Below are 17,717 nucleotides of genomic sequence, written 5' to 3'. Positions count from 1 at the left end.
ACCCATATTTCCTCCACCCCATTATATACTCACAACAACCTTGTGAAAAGGGTTAGGCTGAAAGAGAGGGACTAGCTGGTTAACTCACGGTTTCTGAGGGTGTGTGCTTTGGGGATAAGCATCTCTCTCTCTGCCAGGACTTCCTCAGTCAGCCCATTTCTCCTCTACATGTCTATCTCTGTCATAACCTTGCTAAACTGCTCTCTAACCCTAAATGACATGCAAATGAGGATGGCCTAATTCTCCCCACAGAGGCAGAAGCTGGGATTCTGCACCCTCCCTTGTGCAAACAGTCTGTCTCTCCAGACTTTTAACTCTCCCCCCATTCCAAAGTTTTTTCTCCATGCAACCATGTTTAAATGAGGGAGGAGGCCTGTGTGGGCTAGGATTTGGAGGCTGGTACCCTCTTGTGCCTAGCATGCACTCCTTTAGATAGAAGGGACAGCAGTGAGCAGCAGAGGTTGACTTCTAAAGGGAAGCCGAAGATCTAACTAAGGAGCTGGTATTACTGAAGCAAAGAGCTGAAGGAGGTCTGCTAAGATGAGAGCAAGGTTCTATGGTAGCCTTCAACAAAGAACTATTGCCAAGTGATCATTGTTTCTTTAGCTTTAAAGCAACTAGCTACTTTGGGCCCAGGTTGAAGATGATCAGACAATTTTCACTCAGTGGGTTACTGAGTGGGGAAGAACAATTAATGCCACCCAGAGCTTCTGGAGGAAGGATGGCATTAAAATGTAACAAACTCTGCTGAAAAGATGGAAACTGCTATGCATTGCCAAATGAATTGTTCAGATATTTGGGTGAGCTCAATGGACTCCTGACAACCTCTTGAATAAAGAACATGATAGATTAAGGCCTGCTGCTGCTGCAATTGTTTGTTTAGCAAAATTATACTCTTTCTACTTATAGCTGTCAAGAGGAACCTGTGGCTTCCCATATGTTCCTGGTCTCCAACTCCCATTAGCCCTAACCAGCATGACTAATGTTCAGGGACGATGGGTGTCACCATCAAAAAGATCAGGTTTGTTATGCCTGAAGTACTGAATACAGAAATATTTGTGTAGACCCACACAATTCAATGGGACTTAAGTTAGTCATGGCTTGTTTTCAATGAGTCTGCACTAAGCATGACTTAGTCTAAATCCAACCAAATATCTTATGTACTGTAGGCTCGTATTCAGACTGTCTGTACTGGGTTTCATTAGTAGCTTCAACAAAAAAATTTCAAAAAATAAATTCTTTCACACTTGAATGCAGTGTATTAAATAAAAACTTGTAAAATAATGTCATATTTTGTTTGTGCAATGATAGAATTCTGCTTTGATACTAAAATGGGTATATTAGTGGAACCAATGAATCCAGAGTGATAGATTGCTGCTAAGTTATTAGGACTCCTAGTCCCATTTTGAATATCAGTGTTTCTCCTCACTTCCATTCTGCAGATGGTAAGCTGATACTACATAAACATTGTTACAGCTATAGTTGCATGGTACAGTAATTCACTTAACTTTAATGTGATTTATGGTTCTGTCAATACGAGAGGTTGGAAATCCTGAGCTCTGGTGCTTAAACATGGGTCCTGGATTTAAATATAATAATGGACTTTGGTGTGTGAATGTCTGAGCAGGATGGAAAATTTAGCATAAAAGGAAATTTAGCATAAAATACTACAGTTCAATACTCTGTTCAAAGCATACAGTTTAACTCCATGGACAGATCAAAGAAAAGCAACGAAACTGAATATGTAATCAGCAAAAGAGCAGGCTAAATACTGTGGTCTAAGAGTATTCAATTTTTATGTTATTATTTTAGATATGCATGAAATCCTATTACTGTGTTAAAAAAAAATGCCTCCCCGCTCTTCCTGTCCTCCCCACTTCCCTTATATAGGCGGAATTGAGTCTCTTTTGTCAGGGTAACTTTAAATCTAGGTCCACTTTGTTAATCACCCCCATTCTTCTCCCTGCCACTTTCCTCTCAGGGCATTTTTGCCTCTTTAAAAGATTAAGGGACCAAGTCATCTTGTTGCTCTAACATGTCCTCAGTGGAACAACATATTAACACAATTCCTCACTAAAAAGGCCATCTCTAGAAGTTTGCTGCAGGGATGACAAATTAACCCAGCATGGTGTCCCACACATCTATCTTTGTGCAAATTATTAGTGTAATAGAGCTTTTAGTTATGCATTTATCTAGCATTTTATTGAATGGTTGCATATAATGAAGCTAAGCAATCAGGATCCTTTACGAGGCAATCTCAGTGGGTGGCCTTATAGTTAATTTAGGGTAGTAGTCCTCTAAGCTGTTCACTCACATACAAATCAGTTAAATAAGCTACTCATCTAAATATTTCCTATGTCACAGGGCAACTCTTTAAAATCCAATAAAGGTAGAGTTTTAATTACACGGTTCTTGACTTTTATTTAGGTCTAGGTTTAACTATTTGCCAGCGTCTTGCTTGCAGAGTGGAATGTAAGAGCACAAATTCTGTAAGTCAGAACAGGGAAGAGTCTCTAATCAAATCCTATAGCAATATCTTCCCCAGCAGCTGTCATAATATTTAATTCAGTAGTCTTCAAACTTTTCACATCTGAGACACAGTTAAACATGTTATGTCCTGGGAACTCCAGGTTTGAGGGGGGACACTAGAAAAGTGGGTCCCCTCCTACGTTGGTGGAACTCCTGTCCCTATCCCATGAGCAGGTAGCAGTTACATTCCACAAGGCACTGGGGCAATGCTTCTTCAGGCATTCTGGGGAATTGTGGGAAATTTAAGATAGGGAGCTGACGGAGGAGGCACCTGTAACTGAGGCTGCCCAGCAGCTACTTGAGTGTGGGTGCTGGTGGTGAGCCCAATACCCATTTATATCAGGGGCTTTGCACAGTGTTTTTCTTTGTCAGTTTCTCACCCTCTCTGCCTACAATTGCCTCTTATCTTCAAAAAACAAGCGAAGAGGAGAAAAAATAGTGTTGATGGCTCAATTTAGGTTGAGCCTCAGGGCCTCACCAGTCGAAGACAATAGTAGATGGAGCAACCACATATGGTAACCATGCACTGTTTACTCTCCAATGACATTTTATGTTGTTGTTGGTTCTGAAAGTGGTAGGCACAGTTTCAGTTGGGCATGTGCTGATGATACACTATGGATATGGATGAAAATTTAGGAGAACAGCATCAACTGTAGCTCATCAATTTTTAAAAAGTCAACAATATACTGCAATGAATGCTATCCATTCATTTAGTCCTTCAGCTTCCCACAGTCCAACTGAAGGCAACTTATTTTTTGCCACCTGAAAGCACAAGATGCCAACAGGTCTATGACAGCAGATTCTGCAACAAGCTGCTTCCTAGAGCTCTGACAAGATAACCTAATAGTCTGGATCACACACGTTTACTAAGGTGGCCATGTGCAATGCCAAAAAAAGAGGAAAGACATCTCCCTACAAAACTGTTTATCATTCACAGCAAGGTTTTTGTGCTCACCTGAGAGTCCACAGAGTGGCAAGGCAAGGCCCAAACGAGATGTAAGACAAGGCAAGGTGGGACAAGGTTTAGATATGAATACAAGGCAGAGTTCAGGCTGTGCTGTGGGTAATATAATGCTCAGAAGTTCCTCCAGCAAGAAACAGGGCTTAAACTGAATCCTTATATAGCAGTAGCAGCAGGAGGTGCAGCCCAATCCTCAGCCCTGCTTGTGCTGCAAGATGCTGCTTTCCTAAAAGGAACCAGGCTTCTCCAGTAATCTCCTACTGCAATGGAGAAGGGAATCTTCAAGTTTTCCTGGGTCTTCTGCAGTGGAGTCCTTCTCAGAGGAGAGCAGTATCACATCTTCAGGCCAGGCGCAACTGGCCCTACAGGTTCATCTGAGAGCTTCGCCTGAAGTTGAGGAATCTGACTCCAGGACCATGAAACTGAATACGATTAGAAACCCACTTCATATTTTGGTGCGATGTGCACAAAGAGTCAAAGGATGACCTTCATATTGGGAAATGTTGGAAGGGGGGTGATTTTGGTTTGTGCCCCCAAGCCCATCTTCCTTTTAACATCTCAGATATTCAGAGCCAGTGAGAATTCAGATCTCAATACCCAGGCAGGAGAAAGTGGCCTGGCCGCAGCTTACAGACATCAGGGATCAAAGAGAATGCAATTCTGGTTCCTGATGTCAGTGATTTCAACCAGCTAAAGTTATTAGTGGAAGAAGTCAGCAGGACAGAATAAGATTTTTCAGGGCACTGGATGTTACTTCCAGGAATGTTTCAAATCAGCACCTTTCTCTTTAAAGATTTATTATTGGGAGGAAAATGGCATCTGGTGGAATTTGGTGCAGCTAAGCTATTGTTGCTGGTATCTCTGAGTTCCCTGAATGAACCCTGTGAGTCAGAATAAGATGAAAGATAGTGACTGCCTCACAATGATACAGTAAGCTTCATAGTTGAGTGAAGAAGGCACAACACTAAATGCGCCCCCCTCAAGAGGAACATAAAAGGGTTAAAATGCATGAGAAGAGCTTTAGTCAATGAAAGGCTCCAGCTCTGTTGGACTAGTGCTTATATTTCTGCTGGAAATTAGAGATTCACACAAGCTAGAAGTACAGAGGTCTGTTTGAAACTATCTACCTCCTGCATGTGTGAATGGATGTATGACATTTTGCTGTTGGAGCAGAAAATCGTGGATATCCATTCCTAAATCGAACGCTAGTATGATGCCTCATCTGCCTGGGATAAGTACAGACAAAGCAGGCAATAAAACAACAGAACTAGTGCATACTGCTCAGCTGATACTTTTGATAGCCAAACCCACACTCTCTTTCAGATGGCTACATCACAGCTGTGATGAATAATCGAGAGGAGCACTGCCATGGGGCTCAGCTTCCCACATGCAGCTCTCTATAGCACAGGTGTTTGCTGGAGTCTTTGCCTTGCTCCTTTCTGTATGAGAGCCATGGCTTTCCTGCTGTTTCATTCAGCAACTCTTTGTAGCAGCAAGATCGTATTGTGGAGCCATGTTCATGCATCTGGTGCTTTGCAAACAAAAGTGTTTTAGAATTTAAGAAAACTGGACTGCCAGGTAATTTTGTCCAGGCTTAAGAAATGTTCACAGAAAGTGTTTGCATATATGCATCAAATGAAGTCCTATCTGTAATGTTTTAGGCTAAATCCACAGAATACAGGTCTCTGCCCCAAGAGGGTTACAAACTGTATTTCAACATTTAGTAAGGAAAGGAAATATGAAAAGTCTAGAAAAAGGTGGACAGCAAAAAGTTCACACAGAAATGGATACATGAGATAATAGGGAAAGGGGACAAATGCAAGTAGGAATTAAAGTTACAAGTGCTTAGGCTTTGTTTCAGGTGTTGAAAATATCCAAACACCCTCTTTCTCTTATCCAATAATATATGAAGCATTCACACACATCCTTTATGAGAATATCCACAGTATAGGATGAATCTAAGTAATGATACATGGAGATATTAATTTCCAGGAAGTCTCCATCCCATCCCCCATGGAACAACAAACCCAAATAGCTTCATGTTTGGGCAGAAGGTGTTGTCTATGACCGATCTTCAGTCACATACATGTTGACATACACCAGGTTCTCAGTGTAGATATGCCATGTCTTGCCAAGATATGTAGCCTTGATAACTCTATTTACATCTATACACTTCTATAACTTTTATGGCCATTACATGTTCTCCAGCTTGTCAGCTCTACCTTTAGCTAAGATTTTTATCTCCACATGCCTGGGGCTATTATCTTGTAGGGAACAGGGTTCCTTTGAGAGGAAGGAGGGGAGAATTAACAAATAACAAACATTAAAAGTGTACTGTATTGAGCAAATGCAAAACTAGTCCAGAAAGTTACATGATTATTGGCAGCGAGCAATTTAATGGAGCCTCTTGAAATCTGACTAGGTGAGCATGAAATCCAGGGATAAGAATGCATAAATCCTCCTTAGGTTGAAATTGCTGTTGAAGGTTCCAAGATGGTTTGAGCCCATTGATGTTGAACAATGACACTTACTTGCTAAATCAGGGTCAAACTACATGTTATGCTTAATGTGTAGCATGCATTTATGTCTCAATTTTTTCCTTTACCTAATTATCAGTAGGGGTGGTGAAGGGATGTGGTGTGGTGAAGGGCTGTTATCCCTTCCCTACCCAGCTGTGACCCCTGGTGATAATTACCACCCCACCCCAGGTTAAGAGAGTTGGTGCCTATGGAATCATTTTCTCTTTCTTTCTAATCCATGCTGCCGCAGGGGGAAGTGGAGTGTGTCTGAACCAACCCCCACTTTTCATTAAGTTTAAAAGAACACCCAGAAACCTCACTACATGCCACCAGATTTTTCTGATGGAAGCAACAGACAGCGAATACGTGAGAATATGCAGTGGGAACCTCCATTTCAGGGGCAGAAAACAGTAGATGCCCATTCTGACCAATACACCTTCAAAATACAGAACTTTTTCAGAGAAAATGCTCGCTGAAGAAATACAGAAAGATTTTCTAGATTTCTTCTATAGCTGTTCAAGATTTTTATTGAAAATACCTTGATAAGGGCTTTATGATTGAGAAATCCATAAAATAGGTGGGCGTGATACATATTTGCTTTCTCTCCCCCCCCCCCCCCCCACTCTGCAGTAGTTTATTTTTTGGTTTACTTTTTGATATAACCTTGGTACTTTCTATTATTTGCACACATAAGAATTAGAACTCTGGGGTTGCTGCCAATTGCCAGGATGCTGCCAGTTACGGGTTGAGATTGTGCAGACACACTGGTGGGAGTGCTGTATTGATTCCAGTGGGGCATCTACACAACCCTGGCCTGGCCACCTCGATTAAGTGGCAATGACTCCACCACAAGGCTATTGGTGAGGTTCTGCCCCACTGAGTAATCAGTTGGTTTAACTAAGAACTTGCCACTGTGTATCTGGAAGACAAAATATATACAAAAGCCCAAAGTTATGCCTTGTTGCAGATGATCAAGGACTAGACTCTAGGGGGCATCTTGCCCCTTACTTCTGTTCAGGAAATTCCAGGGCAGGATGAAATGTCTAAAAGTTGTAAGAAAGTATAAAGTGTGGCACCTATACCGACTAGCACTGGATCCTAAGGTCCCTAGAAGTGGCTCTACCCTTTAGCCTGGACAAATGTTTGCAAAGCCAAAACAGTGTAACTGCTTGAAAGCTTTTTCTGGACCAGCAGCACTCAGACGGAGCATCGTCACCATGTTAAGCCTGCCTATACCACTTTAGCTATGGCACTGCAATACTCTGGTGGAGCCGGGTCTAGGCTGCCCTTGAGTTTCAGAGTCAGCTGGCGTCCAGCTGAATACGCTGTTAATGTAACTTTGATCCTACAAATACCTTTCTATTTTCACCAATTATCAGGAGCATTTTTAAAATGCATGCTTGCCTCCCAGCAACTTGCTACCTAATTAATTGCAAATAATTCCATTCTGCTCGGTCTGAATAATTTTGAAAGCTATGCAAAGTTTCAGAGTGGTGGCATCTTGCACACCAGTGCTATTTGGTGGGCTTTGAGTTTATACTAAAGGTCTTGGAGACACCTGATATCTGTGTAGCACCTTAAAAGCCTTCTTTGAAAGCAGGGGTGGCTCACCTGGTTGCATGGAGGCACAGCAATAACCTTTCAGCAGTGAAGTCACTGCTGCTTATCAGGAGACAGTGAAGAGGAAGCGAGGTCAGGGCAGGGCAGATACACTGGCGGACAGACCTGACCTCACTGCTGCTTCAGCCCTCATATTGGCTGTGATTCTTTAGCCTTCAGCTTCCCCTTTTATTTACAAACTTTTCAACATTCTGAAGACCTCTAAAGCTTGCACACTATTTTGTGATGCTTTGGTTGGCCTACATATAGATTTATACTAGTGCAATTTAGAGGACAATAAGGCTGTACTCTTATACCTACCTATCTGGAAGTAAGCTCTATTGAACCCAGTGGGGCTTACTTCTGAGTAGACATGTCTAATATGAACATATTGTTTATCAAAAACATTATACCTAGGAAGTGTTATATGTGTAACAGGTTAGTATGTCCAATAAATCAAAATGCTGCAGGAAGAAGCATAATTCTATCACAACTGGGCATTTTATTTTGTGATCGTCTGGGATAAAAGCTATTAAGAACAAAAGTTTATTTATGAATGCCACTAAGCAGGGAATAAGGTATTTCTTTAAGTTCCTCGGTGCAAATTCCTCAAATTTTGGATGACTCAGAAACCAAGTGATTTTCCTCACCTTGTTACTAAGCACAGACGTGGTCTTTGTGAATTAACTATGCAGCATTCCTCATTTTCTGTTTCAATCTGAAGAGCTATTTCTAACCAATTATTCACCCCTTGGAAACCGAGCGGTCAAGTGCTTTATTTTAAGTCACCCACAAATACACTGATGAAAACTAACTAAGCTACTAAAAGTCATCTAAAACCTTAAAAGACGATGGTGATGAGGGCCTGTGGACTGGAACAATGAATCCTACAAACTAAATACAAAATGTCACACAATGAAAAACCAGGATTGTTGAAAGATTAAAATGATGAAGCAATAGAATGCATAGCTCCGTGCTGAATGAGACACAGTGAACACTTAAGACTTATACCCCAAAATATTAAAATATAATTCACTCTGAATCAAAACACAGCCACACTCCTTCTTCAGATTGACTGCTAGGCAATCAAAACCACTTTAGATCAGACTAAGGTAGCTAAGCTTCGTTTACTCTCTATCCGAAACCAGGCACTTGAAACAGCAACTCTATCCATATAGCACACCCTGATGGCTAGGGGCACCATGGTTAAAGTCCAAGCCCATTGGTGCACTTTCGTAAGGCCTCACCTCTGGGTCCTGTAATGACAGGTCGATGATGCTGTGTGAATGCCGTTCCAAGGGAGGAGGTCTGCGAAGGCGAGGGACTGCTGAAACCAGACTTCTCTGACTTCTTTAATGGAGTTGGCGATGGCATTCCTGGCAAGAATGATTGATAAGTGCAATTTAATAATGCTAGGTCATGGAACAACAGCCTATGCATTGTGAAAGGGGGTGCGAAAGTAGATAGAAAAACTTAAAGGACAAATTAAATTGCATACAACAGCAAGCTTGAAGGTTCACTTTTATTTATGATTGTCTTTGGGGGCAAAGGGTGGCCATCACTGGCGGGCAAATATATATATTAAGATGCATCCAAATATATATATATTTAAATCTCTGAGGGAAACTTGCTGACATGTTATTAATTAGCATTCTTATTAGGCCCTATTCTTTACATTTTTTCAAACTACAGTAGGTGCAGTGCTTAGATTTATATATACATTTTTATATATCCATTTTAAAGAGATTGTTCTGGCTTATGGACAGGTGCTGAATATGTCTCATAAACTGCCCAGAGTTTTGAAACCACAGAGGCTGAACACCAAGAGTAGATCTGCCTCCTGCCCACAGGTTCCTGCTTCTGTTAAACCCTTGAGTGAGAGTGAGGTGAAATGTACATATATCCTGGCGGCAAGGGTAGGAAAGTTCTGGGGATATGCGCAAAACTGAGACAGTGTTTTGGGAACTGGGTGGGTGGACTGGATGAACGCCTTGAAGAGTTCCAGATGTTTCTGCAGCGTTAAAGGTTTCTGAGTTACAAACAGCATCCATTTCCCATTGTGTGGGAGATTTTTTATTTATAAAATTTAAAGAGCCTTTTAGTGTTGCGCAACCCGAATGGTATTTTATAATATTGAAATTGTTTGTTTTAAAACTTACCACTAATAGAGGCTTTCACTGGAAAAAAGATCTTTCACAGAAGTGAAGACCCTCTTCTGACATTGTATCATCAGGTTTGATGCTAATAGGAGCATAGGAAACTACACTATGCCAGGACAGATTATTTGTCCATTCATCTCAGAATTGCCTCCTTTTAACTGGAGAGGTTAGGGGCTGAACCTTAGACTTCCTGCATGCAAAATGTGTGCTCTGCCACTGAGCTATGGTCTCTGCTCATATAAATGATACGACTGATGGGGTTCTAGCCAATGCTGATGTCCTGCTACTTGCACAATGGAAGCTCTCTCCTCTAGCCCCATCCCATACACCCTCAAAATCTGCTCCAGAGGGTTTGGGGACCATCCTCCAAGCAGATTATAGGGGTGCATGGGGAAAGGAAGGGAAGTTCCACTCGCCGAGTGTTGGATACAAACCATTAATTTTTATGTTGGTTTAATATCAAGTCTGTAGTCCGTACTTCGTGCATACAATTTATCCATAATAAATGAATGTTCCGTTTAAAAGATCTTTGATAAACAGAGGCTACAGACAATGCACTTTTCTCATCTTTGGTGTCTGTATGCACAAGCACATAGATATACAAAAAGGGAGAGGCAGCGTTATCAGAACAGAAAATCAGTGAGGTAATTTAAAAAGTAGACTCCTTCCAAGCAATGGGAATCCTGTATTATTACTGTATTCTTTATAATACACATGCTGCTGGGATGAACTGGGATTAACTCCCAGATGAATATGCACAGGATTGCAGCATGCATATTATAACAAATACATTAAATGGACAGGATTCTCATTGCTTGAAGGGACTTTACTTCTGAGTAGACATGAATAGGATTGTGTCGTTAATACCTTGTATGGTTTTCCTTTTAAACTGTTGGCATTTCCTAACTCTACTACTATATTAACTGATGTGTTGGATTTTATTGTTTTAAATTACTAAGCAATACAAATCTGATTGTTATAGTTTAGATAATAGCATTTTTACAATGGGTGGGTACAGAGATCTGTACAAACTGTGTAAAGTTCATAGTCAAAATTTGACAGAACAGAAGTGCACTGGGTCAAAAAGTTATAAGGCCATAGTTGCTCAACCTCACACAAGGCAATTCTAATCACGACCTATGTAGTGACAGAAAATATCAACTGTTCTCCTTGTGGTTGCTAACTGGCCATATTAGCTAAGTTTTAACAGTGTCATCCTATGCAGTGCATGTTTACTTGGAAGTAAGACACAGTGTTCAAAGAGGCTTGCTTTCTAGTAAGTGTGTTCAGGATTACAGTCTAAATGTGGTCAAGAAGAGCAATTCATATTGGGATTACTGAATTACAGAAATATGAGGTCGGGTGTTCATGGCCAAAAATTTATGAGGGGCACCAGACTGGGGAAAACCTTTTTGAATGATAGCTGGTATAGCCTAGTGGCTAAAATACAGTCCTATGCACATTTACCTGGGATTAAGCTCCAATGAACAGAGTGAGACTTCCTTTGGGGAGGAGGGGCATCAGAGAATTGTGTTGCATGAATACTTATCAAGAAGTCGCTTTCAAATACCACCACAACTCAGTAGGGGGTCTCAGCCCCTGGGTACTTTATTGGAGCTGATGCTTTTTCTTTCTGAGTTGTAAGAACTGCTAAGATAATGTATGTGATATAAGTATTTAATACTGAATATTCCAAATTACATGCACGTTGGTCCAAATCCAGAGGAAGCTAGTTTCATTGCAATGATGGACATAAATTAGTTGCCCAGTTGATTTCAATGACATTTAAGCACAACAAACTTATTCTGAATTTGGACCACTAATATAATTTAGTGCAGCCTTTTAAAGTAAAGTATAAATGTGCAAACTGAAATCTCTTACAACCATCTCATAATAATATGTATTAAATGAGGTGGCTTTTTAAAAAAGTGTTTGACAGCTTGTATGACATACTTGACTTCAGGAATAATCTATTAATTAAATGTAAGTGGTGGCACCCATTAGATCCAAAAATATGACTGCTTCATCATTCAGAAGAACATGAAGAACATAAATTTTGAGAATTTAATTTAAATGTTTTGAGGGACTGAACAAGAACTGCTAATTTCTAAAAGCATATTTTAGGGCCTAGTGAATGGTCTTTAGCAGAATCTGATGCTGCTGTATGACTGTAGCTAAGGAATTGTGGACCTAATAATTTCTCTGGATAAGAGATCACTGAAAGTACCAAGTGTGTACAGTATATAAACAACATTATTATTATTATTAATAAATATTTTGTCCTTTAAGAAGGGAAAGGTATGGAAGACAAGTTAGATGTTGCAAAGCAAATAGCATCATTCACATTTTATGGTGCATGAGCATGGTGCTCTGTTTAAGCAGCAGAACTGAAACATTCTCTGAATGGGTTAATAAAAGCAGGAAAAGAGCTTGCATGCAAGTAGAAAAGTTTTAGGAACAAGCCAAAATAAACTTAGTTTTTTCTAAAATGATCACAGCCACATGACATTATTCTCAAGATAGCAAAGATTGTCAGTATTTGCAATTAAAAAATAAACTTAAAACCAAAATGCTAATTTAGCACATCTTATGCTAATGTTCCTGATATCATGTGGTATCTGACTAATACACAGAGTAAACTGAATGAAATCAATGGACATAACTTAGTCTTGACTAACTTAAGTCCATTTTATTCAATGGACTCTGACTATGACTAAGTCAGATAACTCCCACAGCCTGCATATTTCTGAGAATATCCTCTTTCATTTAGTTATAGTGGCAATTTATAAATGCACTTGAGTTCCTGTACTAGTCTACATCAAATTAAGCATCCATTACTCTTTGGGATGCATACTGCAGTGGCAACTACAGGGCATTGGATTCACAAATGGATTAGCATTGTTTGGAGGCGGCTACGTGCCTTTGCAATTCATCTAGTCCTGAAGCATATGGGGGCACCAGAATATTAGCTCAATGGGCACCCAATGGTTTTCTTGTAAAGCAATCTAATGGTACAACCCATGCCTACAGTGCTTTAATGTAACATTTTAAGAAGAGTACATATGAATGTTAAAGCACTTTCAGCCACTTACAATGTTCTAACTGCCCTAGTGTGAAGGTACCTTAGAAGCATTTGGACTCCCATGGTTTTATCTTCTGTCAATATTTAGTGGTAGAAGTAATGGGAAATACACTTCACTAATGTTAAATGAAAGTTATGTGTTTTTAAAACAAATTCAACGGCTGGAACTTTGGGTTGCTGTGTTTTTTAATTCTGCTTTTTCATTGAAATGCACAACAGTTTGTCCATATCAGTTCTCACTTGATCTAAATTAAACTAGCTATGTTTCTCAGGCTCACAATAGCAATAAAAAGAACAAAATAATTTTATTTCAAGAAAACAATATGTTCCTTACTCTATTTTTAGTTAATAGTTTAAATATAGTATACAATAAAAAGAAAATTTAGACAATACTGATCTTGATGGGTGTACACATACCAATTTTGTATTACTATAAGTTGGAACAATTTTTCCAAATTAAAGCTGTCTAAATTTTCATTCATGTGTCATTTTCCTAAGTATAAAGCTATTTTGTTCATTCCAACTCATGCATGTCATGTCCATCCACCAAATGCACAAATGCAAGCAAAAATGGAATCAGAGGTTAGTGGAGTCATGGAATAGATGATGAAGTCTCCCAGGAAGGCCTTTCAGAATTCTGCAGTTCGCAAACCTCCAACACAACTTAGTAGTGTGGGTGCAGGAATATTTCATATTCATCATCTTCTATGGATCAGTAGAGCAGAACAATAGTTTAAAATCCTGAACCTTCTTGTATTCGCTAGTCAGGAAATATCAATGCTTCCTATTACGTAATAGGAAAAGATCCATGGGCATTCTCCAAATACAGTAAATGAGAGAAAGCTGTATATGAATTCTGTTCACAATATCTGTCTGCCCAGTGGATAACTTTACACATTCTCCCAAGCTGAAGAACAGTTCTGCTAAGGGTAAATCATCCATCACTACCAAAAATGGCAACGTCACAATTTCTATTCTCTTCCCAAAGGTAATACAAAGATTGGGGGGTGGGGGGTGGAATTCTGTGTACTTCTAGATGCTAAATCCAGTGTCACTCTAGAACTATTATTTTTATTATTTATTAATAATAAATAATATACCACCCTTTATCCAAAGATCACAGGGAAGTGTACAATATAAAAACACAAAAATGCATACCATAATAACAACCAAAAACAATACCTCTCTGGTTTAAAATGCCATAGATTGATTAATTAACCACCTCAGAATACCTTTCTAATCATGATACAGCACAGTTCCATGTTTGCTATACGAATGAAAGTTACTGACTACTAATGTCAACATAAATATGGGCAGTATTGATAGATAGATAGATAGATATATCCACCGGAGGAATATATGCAAAGGATGAAGAAATGTAGCCTAAACCAATGGTTCCCAACTTTCTTGAGTATGAGGAGCCCCTTTTTAACCCTTCCTCCAAATTTTGCAGACCCCCTGCTCCTGTTTGACCCTTCAGAGACACAACAGGAGTAGAGTGGGGTGGGTCTCTCTTAAAGCTCTTTGAAAAAAAAAGTGGTATTTAAAGCAGCCTCCCTCTTCTTCTTTAAACATAACTCATTTAAAGGATGGGAGAAGCGACTCCAATGGGACTTAAAGCGCCTGCCTTTTGAAGAAGCCTCCCCCCTCCCTTAAATGAGCGGACCCTCTAAGGAGTAGGTGCCCCCAGCTTGGGAACCATTGGCCTCTATACTATATCAATTATAGAGGGGCTCTCTAAACAATCTATAAGAAAACCTATCTGCACCAGAAAAATTGAATGCCGTAAAAGAAAGAACAAAATAAAAACAAATTTCAAAAACAATGCCATATGCTAACATAAAGTTAATTTAATTATTAGTTATGCAAAATCTATCAATTATCAGCTGGGCCTTACTGGCATAAGATGGGTGTGATTGTTAGAACATTTTAAACAGATTTCTGTCCAGCTTCTGCTTGAATGTATGAATCAGTAATACAAAGTTGCGTGGAGGATTGTTTTGACCCATACATTCCTGGGCTCTTAACTTATTACTTTCATCTACCATATGAACATTACAATAACCATTGTGCAATGAAAGTAAAAAATAGTAACCGAACCTATTACACCATTTATTCAACTATACACATCAACCAAAATGTTGAACCTTCTTTTTCTTTCTTAAAACACCTAATCTATTTACCGGGCTCTAACAACGGTTAACAACTATCTCAGCACTCAACTGATGCCACTATGCATGATAACTGAATTCATCATAATCATTATTTTAAGAAACATAAAGTTGAATAATTAAAACATGAGAACGGCATATAAAAGAGAAATTAAATTGTTTTCTAGTTCTCTTAAAAAAACACCTGTGCATGTTAGCAGCTTCCTTTTGGAGCAGCTACTGAAACACCATTTCAAGAAGCATCAGCATTCTTAACTAGCCTTCTCCCCCACCGTTCCTGGGTATTACTACAAAACATGAAATGTCATTCATTCATTCATTCATTCATTCATTCATTGAGAGCTTCTCCTCCTGCATTTACAACAATTTTGCTTCTTTTTATTAAAGCTAAACAATCCAAGGTTGGTGGAACCTTCTGTACCCTCCCCCACACATACCCCCATCTAATTTTATGTCATTAACATTTTCTTCAGATGCTATAGTACCATAACACTTTGTGCCATTATATTTTACTGTTCCTTTTCCTCAGATGTCTTACTGTTAAATTTCTGGGTGTCTCCCAAAGCCATTTCTGCAACCGTGATTGTACTCTACTGGATAGATTACATACAGCAGTAAGAACAAATCATGGCTATTCAGAATACACTGGTTTATGGAAGCTTTGCAGGTGGAAAATACAATGACAGGCAAATGATACAATCATAAATTCAAACACCATTTACATAGCTGTGTATAAGTCTTTGCCTATTATTGCAGCTGAGGCATGAAACTTTTGGAAATCAGTGATCAAAAATAGGCTTATGTTTCAGCCACATCCTTACAAGATGCAAATGGAGTGTAAACTGCAAGTGAATGAAAGGATTTGAATATGATTCTCTTCTCTATTATTTCAGATACTGACCTTTTAGAGGTTTAAAAATGTTGCAACAATTTCTGCTATACTAATAAGGACAGATAACCTAAACAAATTCAAGTTTATTTAGAACTACAGCTTTCATTATAGCAACATTTTAAACACATTTTACTTTAGCAAGGAGTCTAGGATAAAAACATCTGGAGAATTTGTTGTTATGTGAAGCTATTTAATATACATTTTGATTAATGAATGTGTTATATCTCAACAGGATTAAACATAAATCATAATTGTTCAAAATTAATCTTATCAGCACAGAGATGCACTGTCGGATGACATGATTTACCAATACTTAGGAGCTCTTGAGGAATGGAGAAAAGGGAACCAGAAAAAAGAGCAAGTTAGGAGAGAACTACCCAACTGAATCTGCATTAATCCAGGAACCACAAACATGACTGAATTCCTTACTCTATTTGCATAGTTTTCATATTGACTGACTACACAATCAATAGTTCTGTTATGATGCCAGATCACAAATGGACACATAACTTCTAGCTGTCCCAGTGCATCCCCTTCCTTTCACCATACTCTCTGAAACCACTTAATGGAAACAACTCTGTGTTGCCTTACTTTAATCCTTTCCCTAGTACAGTGGTACCTCGGGTTACATACGCTTCAGGTTACAGACTCCAATATCCCAGAAATAGTACCTTGGGTTAAGAACTTCAGGATGAGAACAGAAATCATGCTCCAGCGGCACGGCGGCAGCAGGAGGCCCCATTAGCTAAAGTGGTGCTTCAGGTTAAGAACAGTTTCAGGTTAAGTATGGACCTCCGGAACGAATTAAGTACTTAACCCGAGGTACCACTGTACCATTTTTCGAATGAAAGTAGCACTGCCCCCTCCATTAAATCCTTCCCTTTTCAGCTGTCTGAACTTTACCTAGGTGGCCATAAGACAACAACGTTCTAAGTTAGTATAAAAGGGGTTGGGAAGTCTCTCTATTTTCAGATAGCGCCTATATAATGCTTAGGCGATTGTGCTTCCTAGGTTCCCAACTGCAAGGACTACTGTACCCAAGACCTTCTGAAGTATTGCTCCTTGATCTACTTTCCCCTTTTGAACAGTGTGCCTTAAGCCACATCAGGTACAGTAACTTCATCCCAAAAGGTGAACTCCTCCATTGTCTCCTAAGACAGATGGACGGCAACAAGTGTGCCTTCTAGCTTGCAAAATTCTTGCCTTGCACACCTCTCTGACTGCTCATGGTTCTGTCCCTATATAGTTTGAGTACTTTGCTCTTCCTGCTTGCAGCCTTGATCTATTACTTCTGCTCATTCTTGCATCCCCCCAGATAATTTCGCCTTGGCTTGTCCTGAGCCACCTGTCCTGTTCATTTGGAATGGTTTTGACTCCCGTCTCTCCCTAGAACCGGAATGGGAAACCTGTGGCCCTCCAGATGTTTGGGGCCACAACTGCCATCAACCTCAACTAGCATAGCCAGGGATGATGGGAGCTGTTTTCCAGCATCTGGAAGGTCACAGGTTTCTCATCCCTGCTCTACAACAATGCTTCCCAAACTTCAGAAGGTTTGCATTTATCACAGCACAGTAGCAATATTATTGTAGCACATTTTTGTGTACTGATGAGTTATTTCAGTTTCCCTATCCTACATAGGTAAAATGTTGCATGGTTTGGTGACTTTGTCTGTTGCATGCCTTCTTAGAGGACCACTTCTGTATGCATACTTCTATCAGGTGCCCAAAAAGTGTAGCGAGGGGCCCAGCCAGAGAGTGAATTTTTTTTTTTTTACAGAACATTAACTGGTATTACTGCATAGAGGT

General features: G+C 39.6%; 1 protein-coding gene across 10 annotated transcripts in view; it reads right to left on the bottom strand.

Moving 5' to 3' along the window:
* The window catches only part of NFIA (nuclear factor I A), a 413,608-nt gene that overhangs the window by 52,373 nt on the left and 343,518 nt on the right, over positions 1–17,717 (bottom strand). For 9 of the 10 annotated variants that reach the window (XM_081011813.1, XM_081011811.1, XM_081011816.1 and 6 more), the window contains exon 7: positions 8,856–8,984. The exons of the other annotated variant lie outside the window; for it this stretch is intronic. In XM_081011813.1, coding sequence (XP_080867939.1) covers positions 8,856–8,984 — 129 coding nt within the window. The remainder of the gene's footprint in view (positions 1–8,855; positions 8,985–17,717) is intronic. 10 annotated transcript variants of the gene reach the window in all.

This window comes from Podarcis pityusensis, assembly GCF_964106645.2.
Source record: "Podarcis pityusensis genome assembly, chromosome: 6".
In the NCBI taxonomy this organism is placed as follows: domain Eukaryota; kingdom Metazoa; phylum Chordata; class Lepidosauria; order Squamata; family Lacertidae; genus Podarcis; species Podarcis pityusensis.
This window is presented reverse-complemented; position numbering and strand designations above follow the sequence as displayed.